General features: G+C 37.5%; 1 protein-coding gene across 1 annotated transcript in view; it reads left to right on the top strand.

Annotated features, from left to right (window-relative positions):
* YWHAZ (tyrosine 3-monooxygenase/tryptophan 5-monooxygenase activation protein zeta) overlaps positions 1-14,037 on the top strand; it is a 33,549-nt gene that overhangs the window by 15,004 nt on the left and 4,508 nt on the right. Inside the window, exons 4-6 of the mRNA XM_006943327.5 lie at positions 12,402-12,525; positions 13,217-13,380; positions 13,458-13,553. Coding sequence (XP_006943389.1) covers positions 12,402-12,525; positions 13,217-13,380; positions 13,458-13,553 — 384 coding nt within the window. The remainder of the gene's footprint in view (positions 1-12,401; positions 12,526-13,216; positions 13,381-13,457; positions 13,554-14,037) is intronic.

The raw sequence follows: 14,037 nt of genomic DNA, 5'->3' as shown, positions 1-14,037 counted from the left end.
AACTCACTGGTATTGTCGTGTTCTAGAAATAGTCACTATTAAAAAGAATTTTTCCTTTAAAACTTACTTTTATGTAATAATTACAGTATTAAATAGCTAAAAGAGAAAATGGTCTTATCTACATATGGTAGTTAAATTGTCTTTCTGACCAGTTATCTTATTTTTTAACTTCAATTTTGAAATAATTTCAAACCTGGAGGGAAAAAATGGAAAATAAGTATGATATATTTCCCATATATCCTTTACCTGATTTCCCCATATGTTAACATGTCCTATGACCACAGTATTTTATAAAATAACTGATGAAAGAAACTACATAATCTATAGAATTTATTCACAAATAGTACCACTATAGCCTTCTAATTCTTTTCCAGAATTTAATCCAGGATCACACTTTGCATTTTATTGTCATGTCTTCTTACTCTCGTTTTTGGTTTGTTTGGTTTTTTTTTTGTTTTTTTTTTTTTGTTTTTGGGCGGGGGGGGGGGGGGGGGCGGCAGGCAGAGGGAGAGAGAGAATCTTAACTAGGCTCCACTCCCACCAAGGATTATCTCAACCCATCTCAAAACCTAGAGATTGTGGCCTGAGCCAAAATCAAGAGTCAGATGCTTAATCAACTGAGCCACCCAGGTGCCCCTTCTTACTCTCCTTTAATCTGGATCAGTTTTTCACTCTTTCCCTTTCATTATTTTGCCACTTTTTTTAAGACTACTGTTCCTGTTATTTTGTTGACTGTCCCTCAGTTTGGATTTGTCTAGTGAGTTCTTATTATGCAGATTGTGCATTTTAGAGAAGAATTCCTGGAAGTGATAGTCCCCTCCGGAGATAACATGATGTTGTCCTTTACTTAACCAATTATAGTTACATAGGGCATTAATTTAAACAGCACCAAGGACTTCTAGAAACACCCTATGATACAAGAGTATCAAGCAGTAGAATTTTTTTTAAGATAGATGCCCCATAATGTGATTGTTTTGTCAGAGGTTATGAACTGAATGTATTTTGCTGAAGTACTTTCTAAATGGGTTATGTCAGTTTTCTCATGAATGGATTACTCTTTGAAAGGGGGAAGATATCTCAGTTCTGCAACTTGTAATTTTCCTTTGAACTAGATTGTTTATTAGTTGGCTTTATGTATTGGCAAGTCTGTATCACAGCAATGTAATTTAAGTGCGTAGTGGCCATTCTTTAATGCTGAAATAAATATATAAACATTTTATAATGGGTTCTTGTTCATTTTTTAGAGTTTATTCTAAGGACCTATAGTCTATAAATTGACTCTTATTTTTTTTTTTTATATATATATATATTTTTTCAACGTTTATTTATTTTTGGGACAGAGAGAGACAGAGCATGAACAGGGGAGGGGCAGAGAGAGAGGGAGACACAGAATCAGAAACAGGCTCCAGGCTCTGAGCCATCAGCCCAGAGCCCGACGCGGGGCTCGAACCCACGGACCGCGAGATCGTGACCTGGCTGAAGTCGGATGCTTAACCGACTGCGCCACCCAGGCGCCCCAATTGACTCTTATTTAAGATAGGAAATAGTGACCTTGAATTTAAAGAAAATCTAAGGAAATCTAAGGAATAGTGGTGGTGTGGGAAGTATTCAGTATTCAGTATTCAGCATTAGAGTAGTTTTCCTGGGATAAAATTGGAAGGGAGAGGTTTTGAAATTAATGCTGTGGTGAAACACAGGAAGACCCTATCTCTGGTGGATTTTTGTCTCTTAGCCTACTTCAGGGTTATTACATACAAACTTGGAGCTTATCCAGAGGTCCTGGAAGCATATTAGGTTATATATGTACCTAGCCTGGCCCTTGGCTGCTGAATATAGTTGACCCTTGAACAATGTGGGGGTTGGGGCATGGACTCCCCACACAGTTGAAAATTGTACAACTGTTGACTGTACCCAAAAACTTCTTACCAGTACTGTAAACAGTCTGTTAACACATATTTTTATGTTATATGCATTGTACACTATATTAAAATTAGAGAAAAAAAACGTTATTAAGGAATCATGGAAAATAAATGTACAGTACTGTGAAAAATCCACTTAATAGGAGGGCCCACATGCTTCAAATCTATGTTCTTGAAGAATCAACTGTATATGTGCTTCCAGCACCCAAACGCTTGTCATTTTTGAGGAGTTTCTTAGGTCTTTAGAGAAACAGAACGTTTCTTTGTAGAATAATCATTATCTGACCTACAGTAGCAAGCTTAAGAATTTGTCCTGTTTTGTCTCAACTAGAGGTTTGGTAAGATGATGAACTCTTGAGAGTCTTCAGGTTGCTGAGCTATGATTATTTCCTCCTTGACTCTCTTTTAAGATTATTCTAAGTTTCTTCTGTTATATTAAAATGAAGTTATTGAAATTACACATATGTAATAATTCAGCCTGAGGATTTAATACTTAAGGGCCTAATATGTACAAAATATGTGTTTTTAAAGAGCCTGTAAGCAGGTTAAGAATATGGAGGTATGTGTGAAGTTAAAGGTACAAAATCATAATTTTATTTTAAATTATTGCTCTGGATAATAATTTAGATGTTCTAGAACATAGGATATGAAGTAAAAGATAAATGAATGAATGAAAACCTGATTTTATCCTACCTCCTCAGAGGTAATCTCTATTAGTCCTAGTCCTTTTTGTATCCTTCTGAGAATTTATGGTGCCCGTGTAAACACTTGTGTCCTTAAAGCTTAAAGAAGACACATGAGTAGGATCATATACAAACTATTCTGGGGGCGCCTCGCTGGCTCTGTTCACTAGAGCACATGACTCTTGATCTCGGGGTTGTAAGTTCAGTCCCCACTCTGGGTGTAGAGATTACTTATAAAATCTGTAAAAAAAAAAAAAAAAAAAACCAACCAAAAAAAGCCCTAAAGTATTCTGTAAATTGTGCACACTCAGGCCTACACACACCTAGACTTTGGTGTTTGTCTTAGGCTTCATTCTATATTGACACATGCTTCTTTTTTTTTTTTTTTTAATGGTTTGTAGTGTTATATGGGTGTAATTAAAAAAAGCTAAGATACTTCCTTTAATTAAAAGCTCTTCACTAAACACTAGAAGTACAGAAAATGTAGGCCTAAGCAGAATAGTTTTGAGAATTAGCTTTAGGGAGAACATAGGATTAGAGCTAGATACTGAAAGACAGATGGTATTTAGCACAGATTACTTTATTATTTATTTACTTATTATTTTTAAATGTTTTATTTACTTTTGAAAGAGAAGAGCAGGTGAGGGGCAAAGAGGGAGACAGAGGATCCAAAGCAGGCTCTGCTGGTAGCAGAGACCCTAATGTGGGGGTTGAACTTAAGAACCTGAGAGCTGAGCGATCATGACCTGAGCCAAAGTCGGATGCTTAACCAACTGAGCCACCAGGCGCCCCTGTTATTTTTTTTTAAGGTTTATTTTGAGAGAGCGTGAGCAAGGGAGGGGCAGAGGGAGAGCGAGAAACCCAAGCAGGCTCCGTGCTGACATGGGGCTCAGTCTCACCAACCATGAAATCATGACCTGAGCTGAAACCAAGAGTTGGATGCTTAACTGACTGAGCCACCCACGTGCCCCAGCACAGATTACTTTAAATCAATAGTTCTTAAAAGTGATCTGTGGATTGTTTTTAGAAGGGCTCCATGAGGTCACAACTATGTTCATGATAATACTAAGTCACCATTGACTCTTCACTCTGGTCATTAGCACTTATGCAAAAACGGTGGTGGCTGAAACTGCTGGTTCCAATACTAATAAAGATAGTAGTGCCATATTGTGTTAGTAATTTATATAATCCTTACCATCACACATCCACTTTTTGGGAGGGGGGAAAGACCCGCTTAACTTAATGTCCTTGAACCTGTAAAATCATTAATAGCCTTTATGTAGACATCTTTTTAGTATTCTTTGAGGCATAATGGGAAGTATAGCAGTTATTTCCAGAAGTTTTTGTGATTATTTGAATTGTGAGCTGAATTAGCTGCCTCCTCATTTCCACCCACAGAGCACTCTTTACTTCAAAAGAATGACAGACAGGCAGGCTATGGTTTTTCAAACTTGGGTATTTGGCAGACATCATCTTGAAAATGAAGAAAGTGAGCTTGTCAGTAAGGAAAACAATTGGTATTTGTGACCAATGATACGGTTTAAGCTTTGAAGCACAAACGAGAATTTTGGAAAACTTATATCCACTTCCATGATCTTGACAGCTTTTCAAATTTTTTTAAATGTTTATTTTTGAGAGCACAAGCGGGGGAGGAACAGAGAGAGAGGGAGACACAGAATCAGAAGCAGGCTCCAGGCCCCGAGCTGTCAGCACAGAAGCCTGACACAGGGCTCAAACTCACGATCCGCCAGATCATGACCTGAGCTGAAGTTGGACACTTAATCGACCGAGCCACCCAGGCGCCCCCCAGTTTTTTTTAACGAGTATGAAGAGATCTCAAGACCAAAAATCTTGAAGCCGTAAATACAGGGCATTTATTGTCACTGCTTAGTTTTTTCCTACAAAGTGTATCTGTTTAGAGAGAAATAATAAGTACCATGGTTGGGAGGAATAAGTTAGCATTTTTTAAACATGAGGAAATTAGATCACATAAGAGGGGAGTCTGGACTTAATAAGGTGGATTTCTGGGAGAGTGGTGGATTGGTTGGTTAAGGTATTTAAGTTACTATCTATAGTGCAAATATTTCCTATGGTAATTTGTTTACTTGATTAGTTTAAACAGTACTTGAAAGAATAGTTGGTTGGAGAACTGTTGGTTCAGATTAAATTGTTTTATCTTCCAAAGGGTAACCTTGTGTACTAAATGCTTTCCATGTATTAATTCCTTTAATCCTCAACAATCTTGTGTGTTACATCTAATAATAGTCTCCCTTTTACAGATGAGAAACCTTGAGATTTCAGGGAGATTTCAGAACTTTGTCAAGGTGATGCAGCTAGTAAGCGGTGAACTGGGATTTGAATTTAGGCAGTTGGCAGTCTATTTCCATAGATTATGGCTTTACAAATCTGCTGTAAAAAGAATAAAGGAAAATGTTACTTTCCTTTGATAGGACCATCCTGTGTTTTAAAATTAAAGCTTTTTGCACACTATTTCAACCTCTTAATAGTTACACAAATTTTAGATTCCTGAATTCAAAGTAAAGTATTAAAAACAAGATTACAAGAGCACTAAAGCAGATTTTTGAATGTTGGGATCCTCCTACCTTATATCAGAATAGAGTGCCTGCTCTGTCAGGAACGGAGATTGCCGCTTTCCTATTTATACTCTCATTTAGACCTCATAGCAGCCTTTGAAGTAGATTTTCATTTTGATCATTTTATAGAAGTAGATTTTGATTTAATTTTATAGATTAGAGCTGAGATTAATTGGCTACCAAAATTAATGACAAGAGGAGCTTTCAAAGTCTGCCTGATTTTGGAGTGTTTGCTTTATTACCGAGCTTTTGTTCCAGGAAGTGCTTGGATACCCAGAGATTAGAGTCTTGCCACCGGTTCAGGTAGTAGTTTTGGTGTTGTAGGTGGTTTCTGGTCTAATTGTTGCCTAAAGGTTTGATGTTTTACTCTTCCTCTTAATTTCATACTATAATCATACTAAAGGACCAGTGATAGTGGTATATCCGTAGAATGGCGATAGATTTTCAGTTTATAAACCTTTCTTTAGAAATGTTTGACCACAGAGGCACCTGGGTGGTTCAGTCAGTTGAGCGTCGGACTTCGGCTCAGGTCATGATTTCAGTTTATGAGTTGGGTTTGTGAGTTCGAGCCCCACATCAGGGCTCCCTGCTGTCAGCACCGAGCCTGCTTTGGATCCTCTGTCCCACTCTCTCTGCCCCTCCCCCACTTGCGCTCTCCCAAAAATAAAAAAAATAAAAGAAGACCAAGTATTTGACCACAGTCAAGATTGAATGTTTTAAGTTCCTATTAGTGGAGGCAAGTTGAGCCTACCCCAGGAAGGGCAGCCAAGACTACATGACATGTCGGTTTATGTGGTTCCTTAATTTCAATGCACTTCCAAGTCAAAGCATTGATGGTATTAGATCATTCTTGGATCAAAGCATGTGTTAGAAACTATTACTAATGTATCCTGCTGTGGTAGATTGACTGGTTTGGGGGAAAAAGTCATTGCTTGACCCCCATATGTGTATCTTAAGTGTTTTCACAACCTAAGAGCTTAATTGTATTTGTAGATGGAGAAAAATCTTTTATCTCTAATCTCAAGGGCCACATAATCTATCCATTGACTAGATTAAGGTTCAGTGCCTCATCTTAAGAATGATACCATTTCTGGGGCGCCTGGGTGTTTCAGTTGCTTAAGCGTCCAACTTCAGCTCGGGTCATGATCTCCCGGTTTGTGAGTTTGAGCCCCACATCGGGCTCTTTGCTGACAGCTCAGAACTTGGAGCCTGCTTCAGATTCTGTGTCTCTCTCTCTCTTCCCCTCCCCCACCCATGCTGGTGTGCTCGCTCTCTCAAAAAATGAATAAACGTTATAAAAAAAAAGAGAGCCATATCACTTAGCACTGGATAATGAACATTTACAGAGAGGTGTTGGATGTGGGCTTCTAGTGGTATCTTGCTGCTTTCTGTCCCACTTAACATTAAGAGACAGTGGTTGTCATCAAAAGCAGGTTTTTAAATTGTTAGAGAAAACAGTGTGAATTTTTAATGTGTGTTTACTTTGGAATGAGAGAGAGTGTGTGTGTGTGTGAATGGGTGAGAGGAAGAGAGAGAAACACGGAATCTGAAGCAGCCTCCGGGCTCTGATCTCTCAGCCGAGAGCCTGACACGGGGCTTGAACTCACGAACTGCGAAATAATGACCTGAGGCAAAGTCGGACATTTAATCAACTGAGCTACCCACGTGCCCCAATGCTGTGAATTTTTAAATCAAATTGTATTTCAGCAAGGTTCATATGGATTATGTAGCCTCAGTGCTTGAGTTTAAGATGTTTTTTAATTTCGTGTTTGACTTAAATATCCTTTTCCATTTTAATTACATTTGTATGAAAAACAATGTACTATGCTATAGAAGAATTTTATAAATGCAGGTGTGTCAGTAGTCAATCTTTGTCTCATAGTTGGAAGTTGTGATGTCTCACCTACCTCTTAAATAATGCTGTTTCCCCTTTGAATTCAGATTCTTAACAGTGTCCCAGCATTATCACTTACATTGTACTACAGTAGATGAATGAAATTTAGGAGGTTGCACTGTATATTTAGTAGGATATTCTCTGAAGTTTTTTTAGTATGTTTTGCAAATAGCTGTTAGTCCTTTCCTCCCTTCCATTTTTTTAATTTGCTCACCTCCACAATTTTTTTTTCCTTGTCACTGCTGCTTTCTGATTAGTGCTGCTTTGTTGTTTTTCCTTTTCTTACTCTTTTTTGAGAGAGCGAGCACTCATGTGTGTGCTGGAGTGGGGGTGGGGGGTAGGGAGAGAGAATCTCCTGTGGGCTCCACGGCCAGCCTAGCACAGAGCCGGATGCAGGCTCTATCCCGTATCCCCATGACTGTGAGATCATGACCTGAGCCGAAACCAGAAACCGAGTGTTGGAAACTTAACCGGTAGAGCCACCCAAGTGCCCCCTGTTCTTACTCTTTCCATCTTGGTCTTCTCCCTATGTTTGCCTCTTTCCTCTGGCTTCTTAGTCTGGAAAATATACCTTTTATTTCCCTTTCATCAGTTTAAGAAATGAATATACTTAATTGCCTCTTTAGTGTCAAAATTAATTGAATGAATTCTGTATCTTCAGTATCTAACATTAGAGTTGAATGAAACCACATCTGATTTATGAATCTCCTCTATAAAATAGCCAAATAATCATCTTATTTTTCCTTAAAAATCTCTGGAAGAGTAGATGGAGCTGTCTGACTAGATGGCCTATTCCAAGTTTGGACCGCTCATACAAATCTCTCTTACTGAGCAGAAATCTGCCTCTTGCTAAATGTAACTAGTCTCGTCTAGAGCCATTCTTGTCATAATTCTTTAAACCTTCGTGATGGTTTCTAGTTTCTTGACCACTCTTGCTTTCCTGGATATTCTCCAGTTTGTCAGTGTCTGTTTTGATACTTTTTTTTTAAAGAAGCAATATATTCTAGTTTTGGTGTCATTAATACTTTATAGAACTTAATCATTTTCCTTAATTTTGATTCCTCATTCTATTAATATCTTGGAATCACATCCTTTTTGGTAGGTGTATCACCCTATTGAGGCAGAAAAAAAATGGAGCATAATTTTAGTAGTACAGGTCAGATTTCCTAGTTGGAGTTCACAAGTTAGTTGTGGTTTTGAGCACATAGCATAGCTGGGCCCCATTGTCTTTTGTAGGATAGGGATAATTTAGTTTGTATCTATCTCATGGGTAACTTTTGGAAGGATCAAATTAAATAATTTAAGTGTCAGAAATGTCAACTTCATGATCTTTTTTCTTAGTTGTTTAATGTGTCACCATTTAAATTTATAGTGACTTTTAAAACAGTGATTTTTGTTCTTTCTTGTGATTCTGTGGCTTGCCTCAACTGAAGCTCTTCACGTGGTATATTGGCTGGAGTCACTCATTGCTGCATTTGGCTGGAGCTGACATATCCAAATGACTTACTTAACATGTCCCATTCCTTGGGCCAACTTGTCTTGTCCCTTCTCTCCAGCAAGGTGGTTTGACTCTTTACGGGCTGGATATGGGTTCCAAGAGCAAAATGGAAAGCTGCCAGTCCTCTTAAGTGTTAGGCTCAGAAATGGAACTCGGTCACTTCCACTGCATTCTCTTGGTCAAAGCAAGTCATCAAAGTTAGTCCGAACTCAAGAGAAAGGGAATAAATTCCACACTTCAGCAGGAGGAAGAATGGCATATGTGGACAGGAATGGAGGGGAATTGGTGGGCATCTTTAGAGAGTGTCTACCACAATTCTGGTTTTTTTATATTATAGTTAGCTTATCGAACCAAATGTTAGCCAGCCCCTTTATTTATTAATCTTTAATATCCAGTCTTCTTGTTTAAGTTTTAATGGTTCTTAGCTTTATGTCATTAGAAGATATGATTGCTGTTTATTTGCCACTTACTGCTTTTTCATCTTTTTACTTGTAACAGCTTTATTGAGGTGTAACTGACAAAGAACTGCACGTTTTCATAGTGTACAGTTTGATGAGCTTGCTTTCTCAACTTGTAGTCAGCATTTCATTCACCAGAAATACTTGTCACTGTTGATTAACCTAATTTGGTTCTTTTGGTCAATCATTAGGCCAGTAAGCTGCTTGACTACTGTTGTCTTGCCTTCCTATTACTTGTGCTTTCTGATTAATGTCTTTTAAAGTTTTTTTTTTGTTGTTACTGTTTTAGTCAGATACTATGGCTAATTTGGCATTCACTTTGGAGGAAGAGGTGCTTAATTGCAGTTTAAAAAAATTCCCATATGAAATTTTCACTCCAACATAAAACAGCGTTTTTGGGGATACAGAAGTTAATACTCCTAAAAGATGGGTTACTAATTTCTTGACACCTTGCATAAGTAACTTCCACAAATTATATACTTTTTAAAGTTTTACGTACATCTTAAGTGATTCACTCTTAACTGCACATGTTTGTGGCCCTCATCTTGACCTAGAATGGGTTAAAGTCTTTGAAAAGTGAAGGTCATGACTGGGCCGTATTATTCTTTTTTTAATTGTCTTTTTAATGTTTTATTCATTTTTGAGACAGACACAGAGCGTGAGCAGGGGAGGGACAGAGAGACAGCCAGACACAGAATCCGAAGCAGGCTCCAGGCTCCAGGCTCTAGGCTCTAGGCTCTGAGCTGTCAGCACAGAGCCCGATGCGGGGTTCAAACTCACAAACCCGAGATCACGACCTGAGCCGAAGTCAGATGCTCAGCCGACTGAGCCACCCAGGCGCCCCTGGGCCGTACTATTCTTAGTTTCATTTGTATTCTTTGCCAGAACAGTTGTCCACAAACTTAGAGACTATCTTGCCCATCATTGTATTTTTAGTGTTTTTAGCACAGTGGAATTAGGTGAATGTGAAAAATACTGAAGCAGTAAAATTTGAAATATAAATGCATAGGTGACAAATTACTTTCATGATTGGGCTTAGTTATTGTCACTTCTTTTACTTGAAAATACTTTTTTTTTTTCTTTTTCTTTTTTTGAGAGAATATGTGAGAGAACAGAGGGAGTGGGAGAGAGAGAATCTAAGGCAGGCTCCACTTCCAGTATGGAGCACAATGTGGGCCTTGATCTTACAACCATGAGATCATGACCTGAGCCAAAATCAAGAGTCAGACACATAACTGAGGCCCCCAAGCACCTAAAAATATTCTTAATGTAATGTTACATATGTAAATGAGCCAGAGAACAGTTCACAGTTGACTTGTATATACACGGAGCCGCCTTTAAATTTGCATATTTTTCTTTTGCTATTTGATCTGAAATTATTTGTGAATTCTGGTTAATCACATATTTTTCTTTAATTAGACATCATAGTCTAATCCTTAGCCTAGTCTGTCAGAAATAGAATTTACCCTTCTAAGTGTAGAGTTGCCACCATTTAAACCTAGACTGACTTCAAAGCCACTCTGCTATGCCACCTTCCATAGTTGAACGAATAATGTATTTTTGTAAAACTTGAAAAGGCCTAATCATTTGTTTCTAAGTGACATTTTTAAAAATCACATTCACATCAGTGAAAAATCCACTGATTATATTAAATGGAGCAGTGGTTTTTGGAGGTAGATCCCAAAAGAGCTGCCATAGTTAGGGTTCAAAGAGTGCTCATGTCCTACAGAACATGGTATTCAAAGGACAAAACACTTGGAACTGAGAGATCTTTGAACACAAGGGTTATGGGTGTGGTTGTAATACAGTTTTTGTTTCCTAATCGAAGTGTTCATCTGATTTCAGGCTAGTAGTTTCAAATATTGGTTAATAATAACAGGAAACATTTTAGATTGACTTCTCACCTTCAACCCCTTCCCATAATGCTGTGCAGCTTGGCCCTACTGCTGTGTTGGCCACTACCCACTTCATCTGGGTATCTGTAGCTTCTAACTGTTTTGCATATAAGTAGGTGTTACTAGACTGAATTACTGGGTGACTGCCAGAAGACTAGAAACCAAGAATTAACTCTTGTCCTTGTAAAAACTGACTAGTTTGGGACTAAGCCTCGTTGAAAATTGACTTCCCTTGATTCCTAGGGTATTTTTAGTTAGGAAAATTGGGGGTGGTGAGATGATTTTGGTTTTTGATTATTAACTTTTGCCTAATTGTACTACTGGAATTCTCTTTCTCCCCTTTAAAAGAAAAAAAAATCACTAGTTTATTGTGCCTTCTCCCCTGAATCCAGCCATCTAATTTTTTGCTTTGTATCAATTACAGAATGTAATTATTATTAGCATGTTAGGGTTTAAATTAATTTAAATTGTTAATAAAAAACAAAATTATAGGATGAAGTTTTATCTATTGTCTGGTGTCATCTGTAAACATGTATTTTATTAGCTAAACATCACTTTAATGAATTTACAGGTTTACTCTTCAGATCTTTAATTCTCATAATCCTATCTACCTACTGTCCTAATTAGAAACAGTTAAACTTTTGACTTTGAACAACTTTCTGCCTGTTGTGAGGTTTTGCTTGAATTGTGTTCTTCTAAATGAAATTAATTTTGTTCTGCTTTCTCTTTATGCATTCTAAGAGTGTCTGTTACATTATTGGTTTTTGCTTGGGTCATAATCCTCCAGAGTCCCAAAAGGTTCATCTCTTACATTCTTTTCCTTCTTTTTTTTTTTTTTTTTTTTTTTTTTAATTTTTTAACGTTTATTTATTTTTGAGACAGAGAGAGACAGCATGAACGAGGGAGGGTCAGAAAGAGGGAGACACAGAATCTGAAACAGGCTCCAGGCTCTGAGCTGTCAGCACAGAGCCCGACGCGGGGCTCGAACTCACGGACCGTGAGATCATGACCTGAGCCAAAGTCGGCCACTTAGCTGACTGAGCCACCCAGGCGCCCCAACATTCTTTTCCTTCTAATGACTACCTTGAAAATGGAAAGTTTGACAGCCTGTTAGAAAAAGCTTGTTGGGAGCTGTGCTGCTTTCACATTCACTGAAACATTGTCATTTTTATCAGCATGTATATAGATAGCAAAATGTGAGGGAGGTACATATTCAAAATGTATCATCCTTAAGTAATAAATTCAACACTAACTTCAGATTTTAAGTATTGCTGTCCAAAGCATCCTTCTTTCAAACCACAAATTCCTGGGCCTACTACATTAACAATTGTATTATTGGCAATAACGGTATTAAAATTTTGTCACTTAAGCTACATACAGTATGCTCTTAAGAAATGCAGATGTTTTTTTAGTCTTATAATGATTTTATTCTTATTATGACTGTTTCTTTTCTTCTAAAGTCTCTTTTGGAAAAGTTTTTGATCCCCAATGCTTCACAAGCAGAGAGCAAAGTCTTCTATTTGAAAATGAAAGGAGACTACTATCGTTACTTGGCTGAGGTTGCTGCTGGTGATGACAAGAAAGGTATACTGTGTTTTTCAATGTGTTTGTTGAGTTTGTATAATATAACAGTATGGAAATAGTCTTGTTTTTGTTTATTTTTTTGAGAGAGAGTGAGCAGCGGGGAGGGGGAGAGAGAGAATCCCAAGCAGGCTCCATGCTGTCCGCACAGAGCCCAACACAGGGCTTGAACTCATAAACCGTGAAATCATGACCTGAGCCGAAATCAAGACTCAGGCACTTAACCATCTGAGCCACACAGGCGCCTCTGGGATATCGCGGGTTGTGTTTTTTAATTGCTTAGAGCACGAAATGAAGAGCAGTAATTAATTTTTTTAAAGTCCTGAGAAGGTACACCTACTGCCTAATATTGGTGTTCTAAAATGTTCATTTGCTGAAAAGCCAATTTTGTGCATAAGAATGTTTCCTTAAAATTGTAAGAAATCATGATCACAGCATAACTGTAGAGCAGTACAGACTAATTACTAAAAATGTAATAATTCTGAGGTGATTTGTTTTTGTCTTGACGTTGACCAGTGGCTAGTATGTTCCTGGAGAAGGTTTTTGTTTGTTTTTTAATTTATAAGCCTCATTCAGTTAAGGTTGCTACAGCTTAATATTTCAGAGGATATCATTGGATATTAAAGGTTTGGTTTGAAGGAGGAAGATGAAGTGCAAACTTTGTCAGTACATTTTGGTGTGTTTTATTACCCAGGGATTGTGGATCAGTCACAACAAGCATACCAGGAAGCTTTTGAGATCAGCAAAAAGGAAATGCAACCAACACACCCTATCAGATTGGGTCTGGCCCTTAACTTCTCTGTGTTCTATTATGAGATTCTGAACTCCCCGGAGAAAGCCTGCTCTCTTGCAAAGACAGTAGGTATTTTACCTGTTTTGTGGAAATTTAGTAATCCTTATTATTTGAGCACTTAAATGTACTTTTTCGATCATAGGCTTTTGATGAAGCCATTGCTGAACTCGATACATTAAGTGAAGAGTCCTACAAAGACAGCACGCTAATAATGCAATTACTGAGAGACAACTTGACAGTAAGTACATAACAAACATCATTAATGGCCACTGTGGTTGAAATTCTGTTGTTTCATTGATAACTACAGGAATATTTTCTCACCTCCTTATTGAATGCAAAATACTATCTGCTATTTAGAGCTGTGAAGAAAAACCACCTTTGCAGAAACAAATAATAAATAGGTCAAGGACCAAAAATGTATACTTTGATTAGTTACATATCTGTTGTTACAATTTTAGTTCTTAAAAATCATTTTTTAACCCATGGTTTTCAACTTTTAATCACATAGACTGTTTTATTTTCTGTTCCAATCTGAGTGTTTCCATTTGTTCCATTTTAGTCACAGAAGAATTTAGTTTTTAGTATCAAAAGTATAGTAAAGTTTTATGTTTAAGTTCCGTTAAAAATGATTTTCTTTAAAAAAAAAGTAGTTTTCTTAAAGTTGCTTCCATATGTACTCCATCAGTAAGTTCAGTTACAAAATTGCAGATATTCTGTGGAAT

This window comes from Felis catus, chromosome F2 (assembly GCF_018350175.1).
Source record: "Felis catus isolate Fca126 chromosome F2, F.catus_Fca126_mat1.0, whole genome shotgun sequence".
NCBI classification, from domain to species: Eukaryota; Metazoa; Chordata; class Mammalia; order Carnivora; family Felidae; genus Felis; species Felis catus.
Note: the sequence above shows the minus strand (reverse complement) of the source record. Positions and strands in the feature narration are given on the sequence as shown.